The sequence below is a fragment of the Syzygium oleosum genome, unplaced genomic scaffold, assembly GCF_021117445.2.
Source record: "Syzygium oleosum isolate NSW1041296 unplaced genomic scaffold, Sole_v2.1 Sole_v2.09, whole genome shotgun sequence".
Taxonomy (NCBI): Eukaryota; Viridiplantae; Streptophyta; class Magnoliopsida; order Myrtales; family Myrtaceae; genus Syzygium; species Syzygium oleosum.
Window position 1 is genome coordinate 3,641,408 of NW_026607493.1, and position 22,074 is coordinate 3,663,481.

Sequence of the window (22,074 nt, forward strand, 5' to 3'; positions counted from 1 at the left end):
TCGTTCGAAAATAGTGACAAATCCTTTCAAGATTATCAACATCAAAAGGATCATGTTGTTTCATACGAATGCAATGGTGTCAATAAAGACGCATGTTCTGATAATGAACTTCTAATTGACCACAATATTGACAATTACGAAGAAACTAGTGGCAATTTTTTAGGCGTAGGCGGACGCGGTACTAGAGCGAGATTCATTTTAGAAAAAAATAAATTCGGGACAGAACTGAGATTTAACCTAAAATTTGTGGTTTTTTTTAAGGGAATTAGCCTGTAACAATATCATGATTATAAGATATTTTGTATACATTCTTAACTTGCTTACAGGCTGCACACACACGTACACGTCATAATGACACGAGACAAGAAACAGCTGGTCCTGCTACAATGCTCTGCCCAACAGGATACGCACACACCTATATGCATAAACAACAAAATTAAAGATATATTATAATCACACGCCCCTTTTATCTTCCCCCTTTTTCCCTTCCCTTATATAAATAGATTTATTTCCATTTTCATTCGCATTTGCAATATCATTCATATCCATATTTAGCCGAAGAGAATAATAATAACCCGTAATTAGAATCCATAATTTTTTTTTTGGGTATATATATAGGCCGGGGATTTCTATGGTGGTGGAAAACGCGAAACAAATCGCTGGAAAAAAAGGAAAAAAAAAACAAGAGAGAGAAAGTGTGAGGGAGAGAGAGAAAAACAAAACTTCGTCCCTTCTCTCTCCGCCTCTCTGTCCCTCACCACCACCGAGCGAGTCGAGTCTCTCTCTCCACTACTGTCCTCTGCCCACAGGTAGAGAGAGAAAGGGTTAGAGAGAGAGAGAGAGAGAGTGTATGGGGGGCGAGCGAGCATTGTGAGGGGGGCCTCCGCGCAGTCGCCGCCGTGATGGATTCCGTTCCGCCGCGGGGCCTCATCCCCCACGCGCCGCTTCCGGGTCGCTTCGTTCGCACGGCAGCAATGGTGGAATCGCGAGCGCCTCGGGTTTGATCGTGCGGCGAGCGGAAGCAAGAGACTGATTCTTCTTCTTCTCCTTCCTCCTCCTTCTCTCGCTCCTCGCTCCCGATTCGATTTGGATTCGGCATTTTAGGTTTTTCTTCTTCCTTCCTTCCTTCCTTCCTACGTTCCCTTGCGCGTTCCTGCTCAGAGCTCTGGCGGACCTTAAGGCGACCCTATCCTTCCTGCGCTCGTCCCTGTCGTCGATTCTGGCCGATCGGTTCGATTTCAAGTCGAAGAAGAGGAAGCGGCGGGGGATTTTCACCGCCAAGATGATGTGGATTCTGCGGTTCTCCGGCTTCTTCTCCGCCGCGATGGTCATGGTCGTCCTCTCCCCTTCCTTCCAGTCGTTCCCGCCCGCCGTCGCCACCCGCTCCTCCCGCATCGACGGCGGCCTCCAGTTCCCGGCGGACGGCGGCGCCGCCCCCGGCTCGCCCGAGCGGTTCTCGTTCCGGAGAGCCTCCGCATTCCGCAATGCCGATGAATGCAGCCCCGCCGACGGCTCGGTGTTGGGTGGAACCAGCGTCTGCGATCCTAACCTGGTCCACGTCGCGATTACTCTCGATCTGGAGTACCTGCGCGGGTCAATCGCGGCCGTGCATTCGATTCTGCAGCACTCCAAGTGTCCGGAGAGCATTTTCTTCCACTTCCTGGTGTCGGAGACCAGCCTCGAAACCCTAGTGCGGTCCACCTTCCCTCAGTTGAAGTTCAAAGTGTATTACTTCGATCCGGAGATCGTGCGAGACTTGATCTCGACCTCGGTGAGGCAAGCGCTCGAGCAGCCTCTCAATTACGCGAGGAATTACTTGGCTGATCTGCTCGAGCCCTGCGTCAGCAGGGTGATTTACTTGGATTCTGATTTGGTCGTTGTGGACGACATCGCGAAGCTGTGGTCAACCAGCCTCGGCTCGAGGACGATCGGCGCGCCGGAGTACTGCCACGCGAACTTCACCAAGTACTTCACCGAGGGCTTCTGGTCGAACTCGCGCCTCGCCGGCGCGTTCGCCGGCCGGACGCCGTGCTACTTCAACACGGGGGTGATGGTGATAGACCTGACCAAGTGGAGGCGCGTGGGGTACACGAGGAGGATCGAGCGGTGGATGGAGATCCAGAAGCGGGACCGCATCTATGAGCTCGGCTCGCTGCCGCCGTTCCTCCTGGTGTTCGCTGGCCACGTGGCGCCGATCGAGCACCGGTGGAACCAGCACGGGTTAGGTGGTGACAACGTCAGGGGCAGCTGTCGGGACCTGCATCCCGGCCCGGTCAGCCTCCTGCATTGGTCCGGCTCCGGCAAGCCGTGGCTCCGGCTCGACTCGAGGCAGGCGTGCCCGTTGGACTCGCTCTGGGCACCCTACGACTTGTACGGGCACTCGCCCTGATCGAGAAAAATCTGGGCGACCCAGAAGCACACGACAGCGGTGCACCTGGTAGGCGGGGGCCTGACATTACCGGGTAAATCGAAATCACCATGCGAAGGGCTACTGCTACTGTTAGGTCCCTTGTTTTGTCCTTAATCATGCGGTTGCGATCGGCGGTTCTCTTTCTTTCCGATTTTTTGTTCTTTTACTTTGTTGTTTCCTCCCCTTCATTTGTTGGTAATTTTTTGGTGTATGTTTAATTGTGCTTTCGGGGCTACAGAATTTTTAGTTAGACTTTCCTGGACTTCACATTGTTGTTAATGGATCTCTCTGGCCACTTGTATTCGATTCTCTCATTACCGTTCTGGAAATAAAAGCGAAGACGAGAAAGATATTCATGTTGCGCGTTCTGTAATTCTGTGCACCTGTTTATTTGGTCAAAGGCTAGAGAGTCTCCATTCATTTTGTTTGTTCAATCTGACGCCTTAGCTAACAGAACCCGAGTGACCCACCGAGGTTGTAAAGAACTGAGCTCTGTTTCACTGGCGTGGGACTGAGATACACCTCTTGTGTTAGGTGTTCCATGGTTCCACATCTGCTGGGAATTCTTGCAGTACTCTTAAATCTGCCTTGAGAAAGCTGTTTCTGTTGATTAACTTGGGTTTATGGGGGGGATGTGGTGATGCCCAATCTCGTATCTATGTTACTCTTTTCCTTTATCGTATGCAAGCTCCTTTTGACTTTGTAGTTCAAGCTACGTAATTTAGCCCATCTTTAACTGTAAACATGGCTTGGAAGACAAGTTTTCTGTTGCTTTCGAGCGATCGAATATCTTGCTGATGAGGCGTTTCGAGTCGTTTCCTTGTTAGAGAGTCATTGGACGATGTTCACTGAACTCGAGCATAGAGTGGATAAGGAAAAGGACACATTTTCTTGGGGGCTCTGGGATGATTGTTATGTGAGTGGATGGGGATGAACTCATACGTGTCCAACCTGCCAATCTGGCCTATGGTTTCTGCTTGGGCTCTCAATAAATCATCACAGATTTCCCAAGTTTTTGTTTCGTCTCAATAGGCGGGCGCGTGAAGCCGGCCTTAGTAGTTTCAATTCAATGCATTGGAAGAATCTAAAGAAAGGCTGTAACCTCTGAGGGATTTTGCTTTGGTGGCAGCGGCGGGATACTTGTGATCAACCTCCCAGTCTGTCCTTTCACACTTTGCTCATTTGGGTGACCTTTGGGAGATGCTTCTGTTTGTTGATGACATAACAGCGATAATGATTATATTAATAAATTAATATGTTCAATTTCATTGCATTTTTCTGTGTTGTTGCTTTCTATTACCCCCAGAAGTAGAACTCCATTATTTAAAGCTTATATGGTGTCTAGTCAATAATTGTGCGTAGGGAATTATACTATTTGTCGGCTGTTGTTTTCCTTCTTTCTTAAGGAAATTTCCGAAATGGGGACAATTATTAATAGCTTAGGACACGAATGACAACCATTTTGTTTCAAAAATTGATTTCTATTTTTGTCCCATGGAAAATTTATGAGCAAACAATGCTCGTTTGATAACGAAACAAAATTTCTGTTCTCGAAACAAAAATTTGTTTGATAAAGGCACAAAATTTCTCCCCCTCGGGTGGTCTGCGGGCAGACGGCGGTGGCAGACGGTAGTGGAGGAGGCGGACGACGGTTGGAGGCGGCCGGCGTTGAGCAGCGGGAGGCGACGGGAGGAGGGCGGGAGATGGTGGGTGGCGGCCCATAATGGCCGGCGGGAGGAGGCGCGGCCGGAGAAGGGTGGCCGGTGGCGTGGAGACGGTGAATGGCGAGTGGCGGCGGGAGGAGAGTGGCCGATGGCAGGAGACGTTGGTCAGTGGATGGCGGTCCACGGCGAGTGGTGGCGGGAGGAGGACGGCAGGCGGCAGGAGATGGTGGCCGGTGGACGGTGGCCAGTGGACGGCGGGTGGCGGCCCACGGCTGGCGGCGGTAAGAGACGGTGAATGGTGGGAGGCGACGGCCGGCAAGTAGGCGGTGATGGGCGGCGGGTGGGCAACCGGTTTGTAGCAAGGACGAGCAATGAGAAGAATTTTTTATTTTTCAGTTTTGTTCCAGAAATAGAAAAGTAGAAAATTTTTACTTCTAATTTCTATTCTAAACTTATTTCTGAAATCAAAATTTGTTCCAGAAATAGAAAAATGAAATTGCGTTACCAAACGGATTTCTGTTCTAAACCTATTTCTAGAACGAAAAAAATAGAAAAACAGAGAAACATAATGGTTATCATTCGCAATCTTATTAGCCACGTGGTATTCTCTGTTTCGTTGCAAATCTTGCGAGGCTTTGTCACTTCGTATCAGACGTACATGAGACTTCATGTGATTCCTTTTTTATTTTCCTCTCATTTATGATTGATTTATTTATTTATCTCTGATAATTTTTTTTTTCTCTGGGAGAGTGTGATTGATGTTCTCCACTCCCCCAAACAGCTAATATCACATGTGGCAACTTGCCCGGGAGTATCATGGAGTTAAAGGCATTACCATGTGGCCAGTCAGGGCCAGAGCGCTGGTTGTTCACGAAACCAATTCCAGGCTTTTTGAAAACCGTTTCTTTATTGGAGTTCAAAGATACATGCTTTGACCTTTGCTAATGCTTGGATCACAAGGGGTGCACGCGGGGTTCTTGTTGGCGAGACACTGTTGGGGCGGGTGATCATTTCAATCTGGGTTTTCTCTTTTGGTGCCTGGATGCATTGGTATGATGCGTCCAATAATCATTGACTAAGACAAGGCAACGGACGCTGTGGGCCTACACAGTTTTTGCCTATGCTTTTTTTGGGAGGGGGCTTCGGAATCAGGAAATTAAGATTTATCTCACAATGACAGCTTTGTTGTTATCATTAGGATTACAATACAGACATATATTAGCAAGCCTCTTTCTTGGTACCAATCATTTGTGTGCTTGGCCAGACTGTTCTGGAAACAAGAGGTTGGGGTTTGGGGAGGTCTCATGGAAGCTAGCAATTAGTCTCCACCGACCGAGCCAAATCTAATGGCCTCGTTTTGCTCTGTCCAGCCTTTGTGTTTTTTGAGTTCTGTTGAGCTGCTCGTTGAGTGGTGAGTGGGGGGCTTACCGATGAAAGACTGGGGGGATGAGAGAGAGAGAGGGGGGGTCATTTTCTCTTTCATTTATGTACTTTTGTTTTTTTCAAAATTGACATGTAGGGTTGTCTTATTTATGCGTGATGAAATACACGACTTCTTTTTATCTCGCGTGCGCTTTTTTGATGGGGCTGGTTGGTTTGGTTTTCGATGCTGTTTTGTCGTACGTACGAGCCCCGAGCAAAATTTCGAGGGAGCAAGAGGGCCCGATGGGTCTTTTAAGAGGGGGCTTCATTTTACAAAGCGTTCGAGAGTTACGGGAGGAGGAGTTACGACGATCGCCGCATCCTTTTTTTTCCCGGGGGGAAGGGAGGACTTGTGGGGTGGGTACACCATTCCTAGTTCAGGAGAGGAAGTAAAACACGTGCTTTTAATTCAACCCCTAACCAGCAGCAACGTCGTTAGCTGGCGAGGCCTTCACGATGATCGACTTGGCTAAATGGGAAAAGACGTTTGGGCGGGGGAGATGCTATTCGCTGGAGCAATCGAGAGGCCAGAGCACCGTCGCAACAGTCCAGGAACTCCGTTTCCGCTCGATTCGATGGTCGCCCGTCGTGTTTTCAGCACGTGAGGATAGAGGTATTGAAAGGCGCAAACCGAAAAGGGAGGAGCTTTCCCGTTGGAGCCCATGATCGCGCCTCCGTATCATCCCTCCCTTGGACCACCGCTCCTTTGGCGAGTCTGCAGTAACCCGAAAGACACCGTGGCCCTGTGACCGTTTACCGTTAGATCGAAAAGCGAATTATCGCAACCGTTCAGGTTGAGATATGCTGCATCTCAATCCGACATGAAATATTGTAAGGGCACGGTGCCTCTCGAGAACCGTATAACGACCCCGAGTTTCTTCTCTCCAAGTGTGCAGCAAGTATCTCACGCGCCGATCGATAGAATCGCGCTTACGCGTGGACGACGCTGCGGTATTAGTGTCGTGATCGGGCAAGTAGTTCATGACCGTGGTCGTGTCCAGAATAACGGATACGCGTGGTCGATCGATCGATCGATGACGACACGTCGACCAAGGAACATGGTACGATGTCCTCTGCAAACTTAGATTGACGGGCTTTTTGCTATGCTCTGTTTTCCTTTCGTGGATTTCGACTGATGTGCCGATGGTCCAACATTTGGACCTCTCGGGCTGATTTTATTTATTTATTTATTAACGGGTGCAGAACATTAAGTGGCCCACAATTGTTAAGAATGGATGGATGGGCTTGTGGACTAATCTTGCTTCATCCAGTCCAATTTCAAGCGACGGATTCCAGTCCAATGTCTCGTCTCCTCTGGCTCATCACAAGCTCCGCATCTCTTGTATTTCCAAACCCCTCTTTATCCTATCATGTTTTCTTTAGGGCACCTCATCTTTCCTTTGCATTTAATATCGGATTTTTATTTATCCGCGAAATACTAATTTCCTCACCCCGAAAAAAACTCGATTCTAGCCTATCCGGGATTATTACTGTCATGGACGACTATCTATTCACTTTTCTGTTGTCTTTAGCATACAGTCATATATTAGAATTAACGAGACGAGGTGACGGGAAAACAAAATTTCTATGTCCATTTCGTTCGAATCTTTACTAACTCGTTCCTCTTAATCTTTCCTTCGCCCTTATCCCCAAATGGCACTACCATATAAAACAATTTCTCTCCCACCTCTCTCTCTCTCTCTCTCTCTGTTCAAGGAACTGGTCAACTTGTTGACTGACTCCGGAGGAACATAACCCTCAAAGAATCAATCCTACCATCTGGAGTTAAACAAAGAAGAAGCATTAAAAAAAAAAGAACAGAAAAGAACAAGTCGTCCTCAGCCTTCTCAGCACTCATTCCCTTTGCATGCACCGCACCGCAACGATGCTCCGTCGCACAACAAAACAAGGACGACTCCAAGCCGGCACACGTCAACTTCGAACTCGAAGACCCCATCCATGCCATACTGTTTTCTCATTATGTTAATCATACCTTACCTAATACTTCCTCTTTAACCTCGCTATCTTTGTTTCCTCCACACCTTAAGAAAACTATGCCTCTCACCAAATTCCCATTTCATTTCACCAAGTCACGCCCAATGGCCTTCGGTCACTTCATCATCGCCGTCGCCTTCCTCGCTTTGCTCGACGCTTCGTTCTCGCAGAACCTAGGACCCCCGGCCGCCAGCGGGTGCAACGGCATATTCCTGTCCTACAACTACACCGGCGGTTTCCCGATCCCCCCGAACGACACCGCCAACCAGCCGTACCGGTTCCAATCCACCTTGACCGTGGTCAATAACGGCCTCGACGAGCTCCAGTCGTGGCAGGTCAGCACCGCGATTATGAAGTCTCGACTCAAATTACTAAACTTCGATTCACTTCCTAATCTTGACAACCTCTATTCATAGTAGCGTCTTGGAATAACCAGTCTTCGTCCTATATTTTATGCGTTTCTAGTGATATTTTCCTTGCATCGTTTGATGAATTTTGAGCTTTTAGCATAGATATCATCTTGTTGCAAACTCGCTGATTCATGAAATTATTGTGAAGAAATTGAAAAAATTCATCACCCGACCAAAATTGGAAGTGAAGGGTGTCGCCTCCATGAACTGAATATGATGATTTAGGGTGCGTTTGTTTCACGGAAAATGTACTATTTTTGGAAAACACTTTCCAGGAAGTCATTTTCCAAGAAAATGAGTTCGTTTTCCGGTGTTTGGGTAAAACTTTAAAGATACTTTAAAAGTATTTTCAATTGTTTGGTGAGGAAAATCTGATGGTGAAAATTATCGAAAATTTTTATATTTTTTAAATTATTTTTGTTTTGGAAAAAGAAAGGCTAGTGACCGGTGGAGGGAGAAAGAAGGAAAAAGAAAAGAAAAATTTTAAAAAAAAAGAAAGAAGAGAAAAGAAAAATATTAACAAATTCAAGATGAATAATTCCGGAAAGTGTTTTCGCCTCTTAAATTAGGGAATTCACTTTCCTAATTTTATACATGAATGTTTTCCTTCACTGGAAAGTGTTTTCAGTTGGCTTATCATTTTCGGCGAACCAAACGGGTGAAAGTTCGGAAAACAAATTCCGGAAAAACACTTTCCCTCAAACAAACGCGCCCTAAGTATTGATTGAAATTATGATGTTTCTCAATGATTCTGCTTTGTTTGTGTTTTTACCTATATTAATGCCTAAACTAAACATATAAAACAGGTGTTTGTTGGATTTCAACATGGTGAGATATTGGTCTCTGCTGACCAAGCAATCTTAGCCGATGGCACTTCCTTGCCGGCCAAAGTGGGGATCAATGGGACCTTTTTGGGCGGCTTTCCGATGACCGACCTGAAGACGGCAGTTGAGACGGCGGGTGACCCGACCCAGACGACAGTTCAGGTGCAGTTGGTCGGTACCGAGTTCGGCATCGGGGCTCCGAGAGTTCCTCTGCCGGCGAGCCTCTATCTTGCTAACGATGGATATTCGTGTCCCAATTATACCATGGAAGGTAGATTTGAGTTTCCCATGGTCGTTCGTTTTTGTTTGCTCTTGCTTGATGGCCTTTTCGTGCTGATGCTAAATAGACCCGCTAATTATAAAGTGATGATATAGATAAGCACGACATGTTATGAAATTAATGGTATCACTTTCTGCATCAATCTTTCGTATGTTTAGTACCCAAGGACGTTACTGTTTTGATTCCCCCGAAATACATTCATTATCCGTTTCTGTTTTGAAGCATCGCAAACAATCCTAATACATTGTAGATGCTGATAACATCTGACATCTGATTTTCCCAGGTAACACTACTATGAACCTCTGCTGCATCAGAAATCTAACATCGACCTCCAACTCGACGGTCGGCGATGGCTTCCTGCCGCGCCAGGAAGGCGATCTCATTATAATGTATGACGTGACCAAGTCCTCAAGCACCGATTACTGGGCGCAGGTCACGATTTCGAACCACAATCCTCTCGGCCGTCTCGATAACTGGCAATTGAGCTGGGATTGGGCAAGGGACGAGTTCATTTTCGGCATGAGAGGGGCTTATCCAACTTTGGTCGATACAACGGATTGTGTCTTCGGTAAGCAGGGCCAGTACTACATGGAACTCGACTTCTCGTTGGCATTGAACTGCGAAAAGCGGCCCACGATCATGGACCTTCCACCTTCTCGAGCGAATGACACCAATCTCGGGTTGGTTCCGTTCTGCTGTCGAAATGGTACGATCCTATCTGCATTGACAGACCCGGACAAATCCAAATCGACGTTCCTAATGCACGTGTACAAGATGCCGCCGGACCTGAACAGGACAACATTGGCCCCACCTGTGAACTGGCAAATCAACGGCACAATGAGCTCGAACTACCAATGTCGGCAGCCGATCCCCGTCAGCCCTAGCGAGTTCCCAGACCCCACTGGGCTGGCCTCCGAGACGGTGGCGATCTCGAGCTGGCAAGTGGTGTGCAACCTCACCAGGCCTAGAGAGAGTCCTAAGTGTTGTGTGTCCTTCTCTGCTTTTTACAATGATTCAGCGGTACCTTGCAACACTTGTGCTTGTGGATGCAACAATGTCCCTAGCAACACTTGCAGCGCCACGGCACCGGCGCTCCTCCTGCGGCCTGAAACGCTCCTCATCCCGTTCGAGAACCGGACCAAGCAAGCCCTGGCGTGGAGTGAGATGAACCGGTGGTTGAAGCCCGACCCTTTGCCATGTGGGGACAATTGCGGGGTCAGTATCAACTGGCACTTGTTGTCAGATTACCGGAACGGGTGGACGGCAAGGATCAGCGTCTTCAACTGGGGTGAGGAGAACTTCGCCGACTGGTCCGTGGCTGTGGAGCTTGACAAGTCAGGGGCCGGGTTTGAAGAGGCCTACTCATTCAACGGGACACTTTTGGGTGACTACAACAACAGCATATTTCTAAAAGGCCGCCAAAATTTCAATTATCTCCTCGCAGAGAAGAACGGGTCAAACCCCAAAAAGGATCCGCCGGTCCCCGGCTCGCAGCAGTCGGTGATCCTGTTCTCGAAGAAGAAGACGCCGGGCGTGAATCTGGTCAGCGGGGATGGATTCCCGACAAGAGTGTTGTTCAACGGGGAGGAATGTGCAATCCCAAGAATACTTCCCTCCAGTGGTCACAAGATGAGTGCAAGTGCCAGAATAACTGCTGTTGTTTTTAGCCTGGTGACCTTGCTAGTTCTCTCGTTCTGTCAGTGATCACGCCCTTTTGATTCTGCTTGTACTTTCCTCTTTGATGAGAGATGTCCCATGTGGTTTCTTTTCCCTAATTGAATTGATTTGTTCGTGGATCGTTTCTTGACCCCCTAAAAGATCATTTGATTGATTCAGGTTTTGTAAGCTCAACAAAGCCTTGTATGAAGCCGACAACTAATTTCGAACTTGTTTGGGATTCGATCTTCCTCTTGTTTGACTTGGCTCTGAGGATCTCAGCATCCATCCACGTCTGTCAGCCAAAGAAGTAAAAGTCTGTCAGCTGACTCGTTCTTGCAGGCGACATTTCTTGCAATGTCACGCTACATGCCTTGCATAGTCACGTAACAAGCGGAACATTCAGCTTCAACTAATCTTTATGAAAGCATAAAGAAAATACGTAACGTATGAAAGCATAGTCATAACTAACACCAGAGACTAACCAAACTGGATAGGTTCTCTCACTAAAGAAGAACCTCTGTTCTTTATTTTTCTTTTCTGGGTTTTTGGAGGAAGTGGACATGCCATCCGATTTTACTCTTGACAAGGTCAAATTAGAACTGGAGTCATGCTGAAGACTGTTTTCTGAATTGGGTCCATTCAAACCCATCTTGGAGAAAATTCGGTGTTGTAGCCAAGGGCACTTCAATTCTTTTGTTTTTCTTTTCGTCACTTTATCAGTACTGTTTAAAAAAAACAACCAAATAAGAAAATATTCAGTGATTTCAAAGCGCCGCAACAGCTGCTGATATAGTGCAGTATTTACCCATTGACATCCACTTAAAACTTGACACCGCCTAGAATTTAAGTAAAAAAGAAAAACATCAATGGGGAATCAAACCAATTATTTTTGTTCAAGATTTAGGCAGATATGCGCGGTGGCAGTTGGCCACTAGATCTAGACGGCGGTGGCGGTGGTTGGCCATAGCAATGCCCTCATATACAGATCTGGAGGATGGTGGCTCGAGGTCCTGACGACCATGGACCGTGAGCTTTAAAGAAAAAGGTTAAAAAAAAAAAAAAACGGCAGTGGTTGAGCTAGATTAACGCAGAGCAGTGGCTAGCCTCCACGTCCACCCCCTCAGCGTCGCGTGAGAACGAGCCTTCGCTACTCATGGCCAAGGCTCCAGATCTAGAAGCTCGACCAGATCTGGAAGTCTGGAGGCACTGGCCATGGACGAGCAAGGATGACGGAGGGGTGGCTCGGCTTGGATGCGCAGCAGTGTTGGTCTAAATGTGGCACCGACGTCTCCGCCGATGGCTGGTCTAAATGTGGCACCGACGTCTCCACCGATGGCGACAGGGCAATGACAAGAGGAGGCGCCGAGGTTAGTGGTCCTTGCTAGGAGGCGGCTGCAGATGGAAGAGGAGGAAGATTTGGACAGATTTTTTATCGGACTCCACGTCAATAAATATACATTTATGTATATGTATGTTAATTTGTAATTGAATCAGAATGCTAAAAACCACGTCAGCGGCTGACGTGATACTTTTTAAACCACTGAATTCCTTCTCCAACCAAACGTTGGCCTGACCCTTTCACCCGTTTACCTTGGAATTACATTCTTTCCTGCATAGGAGCAATTAGATCAGAGGAATGAATAGCCTTCGGATGGACCTTGACTACACATAATGATTAAAATAGACCGCAATTAAACGCCCTCTTTATATAGATCCTAAGCCTTCGGATACGCATTAAATTTGGAAGTAATTATGGAATTCAACTGGAAAAGAAACATGAAATCAATTGGTTCAAGCAAATAGGAACAATCTGAACCAACTCTTTGGCCGAAAAAAGGCTTCAATAGACATACTGAACGAAAATGCTGGAGTTTGCTCATAACAAGGCAAGCAACATGATTGTACTGTAGCAGGTTGAAAACAATTGATTATCATATAGAAAACCAATGGTTGATCATGTAGAAATCTATGCAACTTGCACGTATCAACTTTACATACACGAAGTAATACTTTTGCTTCCAATATTCCCAACTGACTGCAATTCTTTCATGAAACTCAAAAGTCAGAGCTACTCTAAGCTGAACCTGGATCAATAAAGCATTTTTTCCCTCTCCCCCTCTAGACTACTAAATTTCCAGGGGGAGATGCACATAATTACAAAGTTATGGAGGCACATAAAACAATCTGTTTAGCGGGGAATAGCGGAAAACAGATGCCTTTTACTCTAAAACACATTCTTTCTATCTCATATACCATATCAAAATTGACACCTTAAAATCATATGCCTATAGAGCAAAGCACTTTAGGGAAGGGATTGTCATCCTTCTGTTATCTCCACTGTGTGTTGTGGGAGACAAAGAACTGGTAATCGGGAAGAGAAACTTGCAGCTGCCGGAGCCAATCATCAGCAGCTTGCAAGAGAGAGTTGGCCTGCTGGGATTCATGTGGTCCATTAGGAGTTAAAATTGAGCCTCCTAGTTTATAGGAAGCAAGACCGAAAACAGGAAGAGAAAACTTAGAGGATGCACTAACGCCACGGGCCCTTCTGCCACTCGAAATATGAAGTTGTGGCTTGAATTTGCCTGTGTTGGAAGACATGCATTTAAATACAGCAGATTAGAGAAAAAATGTGCATGCATGAGAGAGAGAGAGAGAGCGAGAGAGAGAGAGAGATACTTTTTGAGTGCGTCGACAAAGGATGAAACGATAGGAAGGATGCATCAAAATTCTGCAGAGTGGGGCCTACGGGTATTCTATATATTGGATACCTGTTCCCAAGACCCAATCCATCATAAATGCAAGCGGTGAAAGAATCAAGCAAGATAGCAATATTCAATGTTTCATATTGCAGTAGTAACAGTATATTACCATGCGACACAAATCCAACTTGAAGGCAATATATCGCAGCTTCTGTATCTTTTTAGGTCAGGAAACTGAGATGTGAGAATTGAAACCTGAGGAACAGGGATGAAATTAAGTGAGGCAAGGTAATGCCATGAAATTAGCTCATCCAATGGTATCCAAACTTGCCTTGTCATAAAAAGGTTTGCGATGATGAGGCTGCTCTTGCTCCAAATACTCAAATATTAGCGTCCCAGAGGAATTGCCAACCTCCGCTTCATCACTTGATGAACTCACGAGAGGCTTCTCTCTTAATGTCAGTCTATTCATCTTCTGCGAGTTTGAATTAATAAGATTGTGTTGATTCCATGATGCATCAACAATACCTTTCCCTCTTCTTTCCACTTCACAGTCACTGCTGCCGGCACTACTTGTCTCTCTCGATGTCTCGGCATCACTGTCTTCACCTGTTCTCCTGTACATACAAAAACACCACTAAATGAATATGCAGCATAGGAAAGAATGGCAACAGAAGGGAAAATTCTTAATGAGATTTCCCATAGAATAAGCCTCCACATATCTAACCCTTTTCGACCATTTTGTACATCAAAGTAATTGACGTGGCCAAGTCATGAAACCCGGCCCAGTGGATATCTAAAGGACATATCTGCAAAAAATACACCACAGTTCCCCCAGAGACTTGCACTAATATCATGCGAATACGTGGCGATTTGCAAACAATGCATTTGAACTACGAAAGGATGAGCTCATCTACATTGTTACTAACAATACATTAATAACTACTGAAAAGGAAAATTCTGCTTATGTAAACGACATATATTTGGACATATTTATTACTGTAACAAAAGCAATATCAAACTTGTTTTTCACATCTTGGCCACCCCAAGAAAAATAAAATAAAAAACATGCTTTTGTCGCATGACAAAGGGAACTACAGCCTACCAACAAAAACAGTCTGCAAGCAGTTAAGCAAATGGCAAAAGAAAGCTCATTAGGGAATGTTTTAGCGAGGCAGGGATAATTTTCATCAATTACTTCCAGAGGCAACGTGTTCATTTGGAAGTCAAGTATCAATATATACCCAGCATTGATTTGCTCCAATCTGTTTAAAAAGGAGCAGCAATGCCAACTCATTCAGTCATTTTAAACAGCAGGAATTTTACACTCCAATGAAGAAAAGGAATTTCTAGTTCAAACATGAATTTTGATGTCTCGATTGCTAGGAAACCTGAAGGTTAAGCTAGGACAACCATAAGGACGGCAAGAGGCAAGTATACAGGGAGGAGCTTAATGGAAGTCGGGTATTAAGGATAATTTGGAAGAGACTGACTCTGTACTCAGCCTTCATAAGTTTCTCTGCTAGAATCGCAAAGAGAAAATTAGGGCCTCTAAGAATGTTCCAATACCTAATGTCCATCATTAATAGGGTTGGAAATTATTCAGTTCAGATAAGACACAAAGACATGTGCCTGACTATAAAGCATCTCATATAAATTATGACTAGAAGTTCTCCTTCCCAACATCAAGTATAAGAAAACAGGAAATTAAGCAATCAGTTTTTGCGTTTTTCTATGTGCAAAATTGCTAGTTATGAAAAGAAACTTCTTCAATATCTATGCCACCAACTCTTCCGTGTTACCCTAATGTTAAATCTTCCACTTCCTTATTTCATTCTTTTCTATGTGAGCACCATTTAGTACAGTAGTTGCATCCATCTGCTAAAAAAATCAAATAAAACAATTCAGCCACAAAGAAAATGCCGAAGCAAACCGTGCTGAAAATGTGAGGCACAGCATGCCCAGTGAGGTGGCGAAGATGAAATGGGCAGACTGTGGGTAGCTTTTCAATCTTGCTTCAAAAGTTTTTGTTTCACTAGACTAAAGCTTGAAGGGGGGAAGCATGTGTCAAGAAACAGAAGACTTGAACACTGGACATGGGATGCAGGTCCTTTTGAATTTAACGGGCCTATTGGGCAGTGTCAACTGATTTTTTATTTTCGTAGGCCGAACGGATCCAATGACCTGCCCAAAAACTGATCCGGAATTTTTCAGCTTGGTGTGAGAATTTTGGTTCATTATTTTGGGGTCCATCAGGTTTTCTGGACACCCCTAAAAGGAGCACACTAGTATGTGAGCCAGAAAAACCACAACTTACCAAATGCTCCAGCTTTATGATGCAGGCATCTATACAATGCCATCATACTTCTTAGTCCTTGATGAACATGAAAAGAACTTAAACATATTGTCCCTTCAGATTCAAGAGGGGTATAAAGCCAAGTTTTGCAATCATCTTCCAAGAAAAGTGACCATACAGTGAAAACCAAAAAGAATCAATCGCCACCAAACCCAAAAAGTGGTAGCTACACCATCTTAGCCGAACCATGCCCAACAAAACAAACGACAAACTTATATCACCAGATAACACACTAGAAAGCAATGTCTGCCCTGCCTAATGAGGCATCAATCAATCGAGAACTCCATGCTAGGTCATTGAAAACTCTTTACGCCAGTGGGCACAGGATTATTCCCCTTCCACCCAAAAACTAAGGGAGATGATAACCAGCTTTTTGAACAGATTCCCCCTTACAATGGTTTAATCTATCTGCATAAGCATAATGCACCATCATTATAAAGTTTCAATTAAATTGTTACGTACACCCGACATGTTTTTGCGTTTACTGGTGTTAGATTGCTTTTTGTATCAATCAGAAATCGTTATATTGCTGAAAGATATAGCAAGATATAGCAGGCAAGCCTGATGCAGCTTAAGCACTTAAAATTGACCTGAAGTTTAAGTAAAGAAATGTTCCATCTTCAATTGGGGCTCAGTGGCAGGACTTACATATATCTAACTCTTGGAAGAGCCTAAGGTGCAAGAGTCAGGTACACCGGACATGCTTCAAAAAAAGAGCAAAAATCCATCTATGTGGGCATATGATAACATATAGCAATCACTACTACTCCTAAGATTCCAACAGCTAGAAATTGAAGTCATTATATGTACAAACTTTTCAGTTTGCAAGAACCAGATAAAAGGAGCTCCAGCATGTATAAACCATGAAATGGAGCTTAGGAGTTAGCTCCAAAGATCCCTTCTGCAATTTAATGATCTAGCTTTATAAGCATGGATGCATGAAACGAAAGAACACGTGCAAGAAAAATTGCTATAAACCATGAAAAGAGAAGCACATAAAAAAATAATTGTAGAAACTACCAATGAAAACATGGAAAAAAAACTTGCCCGCATGCAAGTAATAAAAATAGCAGGACCATGAAGGCAGACAAGTCAGATTGGCATGAAATTCCTGTTGCCAACGTAAGTTACAACTAAGGTACAAGAGTCATGTTTCTTTAGCCAAAAAGAAAACCAGATGGCTTAAGAAGTGATAACTCTTCCATAACTGTAGTGACACCGTTTATTTCCCAACAGACACATGGTAGAAGAGCTTCAAGATGCCATCTTTTGTACCAATTACATTTGAAAGGACCATGACATTCATCAATTTTTGTAGTTATCACCTTTTTCCCAAGGACTCAGTTAAAAAGAAGAACTTGTTGAAAGACTGGATTTTTAGTTGATAATATTAAAACACCTATCCAGACAAAAGCATGTAACATTTTTTGTGAAGCTTAAAAAGATGCTCCACTGTGGAAGTGACCAAGAAGAGACAAAACTTGGTAACTTAATTCATATAGTATAATGTCTTTCTTTCCGGACAATTGCTGAGCAAAAATAACTGATATGCAATAAAACGATGAAAACTAAAGTAAGGCAGGTACAAGTCTCAGTACTCTACTGGGCACTAAAATCAAATTCTTTGGTTCATCGCACAAGCCACTGCCCTTGTTTGCGTGCCACTTAATTTCAAGTTCACCAAGCAAGCATGAAAACACTTGGCCGGTGCTTACATCAAGTTTTAAAACTGATAGACTGATGTTAGATCTGACACTAGTTTTGGTGTAAGCAACAAAGATGCTAAAGTTGGGTGGAGGCAGTGGCAGTAGCTGCAAGTTCCTTAACGATTAACATTAACTTGCAACATATTAGAAGCACGCATTTATGCAAAGATGTATGGACGTTAATTTCACCGTGTTAAACCATCACCAAGTGAAGCAAAAAGTATGAACACTATCATTAGAACCTTATGCAGGCAATCTAACACAAACCAAGCAGAAGACATGACCTTACCTTAGTCTGAGGGGATCAATGTACAACTGAATACCAGACAATGATGGAACATAATACTGCTTCACAGGCTCACTCCCAGTCAACAGTAGCGGCACTCCAGCTCCAAAGACGCTCCACTCTTTAAAAGATTCCCATAAATCCCCAAGTAAATAATAAGGGAGTGGATCAGCTTCCCGTGTTCGCCAACGCCTCGATCTCAACTGTAAAGTATCAATCCACAAGACAAATAATGCCCTTAATATTAACACACAATAAAAGTCAAGACACTGCAAAAAACAAGTATACAGGGATACCGGATGGTGCACATTTGAATGAAGAATATCGACAGGCAATGGAAAAATTTAAGGTTACTCGTATGTCGACATGGAAGACAACTCCCAGATAAACTTCGCAAAAATGTAGAACATAAGAAAATCAGGCATGGTCCAATTCAATCAGGGAAAAGATAAGAATGAAAAATCCAAGATTCCGAACTCAAACTAAGTTCTGAAACAACAAATGCGAATCATAACAACTTCTGTTCAACCCAGCATATGGTCTATGAGGAAAGCTTCAAAATTGAAGCTGCTATCCTCGTTATTGTACGGAAAACTCTCACTGTCTCAACCCAAGGAAACAAGATGAGTAACAAAAACAGCAAATCCCAACTTCGGTAAAATCAAATTTCAGCGTCGCGACAAAGATAAGAGCATGTCATCAGAACACCCTGGACAAGCGGCATTCTCTAATTTTCTCAGCAATCCAACAGAACACGCCAATAAACTCCACAATCAGCGCACATCTCCAACAAGTGCCTACAACGATCGAAATTGGCACAACTACCACAAATGCCCCCCAAGCTCCCATACCTCGGGCGAGTCGTGAGCCCGGACCGAGGGCGTGACGGACTCCATGAGACGATCCAAATTGGTCGAATTCGCAGTCCCGGGGGGCGAGGGCGAGCAGACCGAGTTCGGCCGCGACAATGCCGAGTCGTCCGAGGAGTCGGGGCGCGCCAGGGCCTCCGCCTCCGCCTCCGCCGACTCGATCCGGGACTGCTTCTGGAGGAGCTGCTGCTGCTTCTGGCGGAGGAGCTGCTGCTGGTGGCGCCGGACCGGCGGCGGGTTGTAGAACCGGTTGTCCGGGTGGACCCGGGTGACCGCGAAACGGCCGGAGTTGGACATTATGGCAGCCGCGGGCGCGCGAATCGGAACGAGGCCGCCGATGACCGAGCTCGACCGGGGAGTGGATTTGCGCGTCGAGATCGAAGCAATTAGGGTTTAGGGAGAAGGGAAATTGGGGGCGGGCGAGGGTTTAGGGGTTTGGGATGCAGCGCGAGCGAGCGAGCGAGAGAGAGAGAGAGAGAGAGAGAGAGAGAGAGGGTACTGCCCAAACTTCGCAAAGTTTCGATTTTGATGGGGGGGGGGGAGAGAGGAGAGAGAAAGCGAGAGCGTGCGCGTCAGAGAGAGATAGAGAGGAGAGAGAAGACCGCGTGTCTTGTGCTAGTGGTGCTAGTGGTGAAAGGCGTACGAGTTTTCGAGGGGGGGCTTTTGGTGCGGGATTTGGAGGAGAGAGAGACGACGGCAGAAGAAGGAGAAGAACTTTGCTGGCTGCTTTCGTTGTTCATTTTGTGTTAATCCTCTTTCCTCCTCTCTTTTGTGCTTCGATTTCTTGCGAGGATTCGAGGAAATTAAAACTTAACGAATTTCGGCCGGTACCAATGTGGTGCGACTCGTGAGGTGTTTTTGGTATGTGCAATTCGTGGCTTCCCGCTATTGGCTTTGGGAACACGACAGTCGCCGATGAGTCGTGTGGGAGTCGGATCGGGTGGGTTTGAATCGGCAAGCAAACATTTGCCACCCTGGCCCCCCTCATTTAGAAATGGGCCCACGCGATCTTTTGACTCGTGTCCCGATTCCTCTTTTAAAACGACACCCCCCGGTCATGCTCGCGTGTGTTTCTCGAATTGGCATCGAGGAGATCTTGGTCTGTGTGATTCTTGATTACTCCCCGTGGCCATCCGGGCCATTCAAATCTACCACATTTGATGAGTTGGTGACGTTTGGCTACATCATCCCTTATTTGGTCAAAATGCCCGGTGGAGCAGTGCACAGTGGTCAAGGATGGCTGTCATTTGTTCAGCATCGGGGTGGTTTGTTTCTTGGGGAAGGTAGCCCATTGGGAAACCCCTTCTTGTAAGTTTCGATGAGAAAAGCTCTTCGCGAGAGAATGATTTCGGTGAAAGAAACGATCCTAGGATGCAAAGTAACTTTCCCCTTTCCCCCCCTCCACTCCATCGGGAAAGCAAACCGATCCCTTTTCTTCTTTTTAAGTCGACAACTTTCCTAGATAAAAAGATCGGCCTCACACCTAATCCCTAAATATAAGATGGGTTGTATTTTTCTCCGATCACCAAATTTATTTTGATTGGTGGGATGCAGCCATAGATGTCGTTCGCATTCTGTCTTTGTTTAATTTTGTGCGGTGATATCCACGACTTGTGACTTATCAATTAGAAAGAATGGGTCGTATTTGTGAGAGCCAAAATTATTGCCTTGTTGGTAAGATAATTTTGCTTGTCTATCCACGATTGTGACTTAATCAATTAGAAAGAAGGGTCTAAAAATATTGCCTTGTGTAAGATAATTGCTTGTCTTCGGCGGAAGTTAATTTGTCTATACAAAATTGTTGTCGAAAGAGTTCTCAAGTTTATAGATGATACAGATCATGGTGTGCTTTCGACAGGGCCTATCTAAATCCGATCCTTGGAACTAGGATCGTGTGTCGTTAGCGACCCAAATCGATTGCTAGTGATTGGGTCCAATTGTTGAGGACCCGAATCCAATTGCTAGTGGCGACCTAGATCAATCGGTTGCGATGGGGTTGATTTGATCAATTGAGGGGTGGCAGTGCTAAATTCAAAGATTATTTTAATTTGATTAACTGGTACCAATTTTGTCTCTACATTTTCTCTCATCGGTTTCGTAACATAAATGTCAATCATCGCTTACCGATAATATATCATATTCTCCTTCGGTATATTTATATAACGGTAATTGAATATAATTATTCGAATTTCCCTTCCTAAATTATGCTCTTGCATACCGACACTAAAATTTCAACAAGAACACCACATCATTAGATGGTTATTTCATCATAAAGATCCCGATCATTTCATTATGCAGCACTTTGGAACTTAATAAGTTTCCATGAGAAAATGAGTTGCACATGCAAGTAATGTATTGAGATCTAGGTAATTATGATAACAATTTCGCAGTGCATTTGGATATAGTCAGACATTTAAAAGATTGAAATTTTCAATTTAACTACGAATCTCTTATCCAGCAATACAAAGGCTTGATGTGCATCCAAATGAAATTTATGTCGTTTTTGGAAACTCCTATTTCAATCTCTGTCACGAGTGCTAAAATAGGAAACTTGCATTCTAGAAAACGCCTAAAGTCAATGGGATCTATAAAGTTCACGATTTGTAATCAAGTGAATCTATTTCAATCGGAACATGTTAAATAGTTGTTTACAATTGTTCGAAACCGCGTCGATGCTCTAATAACATCTCACCACGTAGATGATCACGATGAAACTTTAACACAATCTAATGGAAATGTAGCCAACCGGTGATGACAATAGTTCAAGAAATTGCGTGAAGTCGAGTTCAAATTCCTATATTGGAAAAAAAAAAAAAAGAGGAAAAAAGGAAAATGTAGAAGTTAAAAAAAACCCTAATTGGGCCAACAACATATGAAGTCAGATTCTCCATTGGGCCGGGCTAGCCCAAAGTTAGATCTCAGTCTAAGATTGAACGTGCTAATTACTCTTCTTAAGGAATGGATCGGGCCTCAGTTTGGGTCAAATTTAGGCCCGACCGGGAGCTACTCTTCCTGAAATTCTAGAAATAATCTTGCTTACATGTACTTTCTTTTTAAAAAAGTATTTGCGAATCTTCACGCAAGTACTTATATATAGAAGCGTCAACGGTTAGGTTTGGGTTGGGTTTTCATGCTACCCAACCCTGAACTGAACCATAAACGAATGTGTGTTTTCACTGACCCAAACCCGATTTGAAATGCAGATAACCCGAGCCGAAAACATGGTTCAAGTCGGGTCAGGTTGGTCCAAGACGGGTTTCCTTCTTTTGTGGTTTGGTCCCAGCTATTCAAGCTTCCACCCACAATTTGACAATGTTGATTCAAGAATGAAAATGCCCATATCAAAATGAGACAATTGGGCTTTTCACAAACCACAACGAATATACTGAAAGACAAGTGAAACTTATATAACCTAATCTAACATCTAATCGTTAGGACTTGACAAAAAGAAAAAAAACTAAATATCGTGCAGCTCAGCATTGTTGCTTGCTTGC

The 22,074-nt window shown here is 44.7% G+C and overlaps 3 protein-coding genes across 7 annotated transcripts; 2 read left to right on the plus strand and 1 right to left on the minus strand.

Annotated features, from left to right (window-relative positions):
• Positions 1-654: 654 nt before the first annotated feature.
• On the plus strand, positions 655-2,771 carry LOC115673563 (probable galacturonosyltransferase-like 7). Its single transcript, XM_030595775.2, has one exon. It carries the CDS (start codon positions 1,283-1,285, stop codon positions 2,387-2,389), a length of 1,107 nt encoding a protein of 368 aa, XP_030451635.1. The 5' UTR covers positions 655-1,282; the 3' UTR covers positions 2,390-2,771.
• Positions 2,772-7,375: 4,604 nt separating this feature from the next.
• Positions 7,376-10,822, plus strand: LOC115673439 (COBRA-like protein 7). The gene is made up of 3 exons (XM_030595604.2): positions 7,376-7,826; positions 8,708-8,996; positions 9,289-10,822. The coding sequence occupies exons 1-3, from the start codon at positions 7,551-7,553 to the stop codon at positions 10,707-10,709; spliced, it is 1,986 nt and encodes a 661-aa protein (XP_030451464.2). The 5' UTR covers positions 7,376-7,550; the 3' UTR covers positions 10,710-10,822.
• Positions 10,823-12,614: 1,792 nt separating this feature from the next.
• LOC115673654 (uncharacterized) lies at positions 12,615-19,145 on the minus strand. 5 transcript variants are annotated; one of them, XM_030595880.2, is made up of 6 exons: positions 18,563-19,145; positions 17,715-17,914; positions 13,695-13,980; positions 13,533-13,618; positions 13,341-13,432; positions 12,615-13,246 (listed from the first exon to the last, which is right to left on the minus strand). In XM_030595880.2, the coding sequence occupies exons 1-6, from the start codon at positions 18,875-18,877 to the stop codon at positions 12,993-12,995; spliced, it is 1,233 nt and encodes a 410-aa protein (XP_030451740.2). In that variant the 5' UTR covers positions 18,878-19,145; the 3' UTR covers positions 12,615-12,992. The 5 variants fall into 5 exon arrangements, with proteins under 5 accessions (XP_030451740.2, XP_056170794.1, XP_056170795.1 ...); XM_056314819.1 differs by having other exon boundaries at positions 12,615-13,251; positions 13,340-13,432; XM_056314820.1 differs by having other exon boundaries at positions 17,715-17,917.
• Between the last annotated feature and the right edge of the window lie 2,929 nt (positions 19,146-22,074).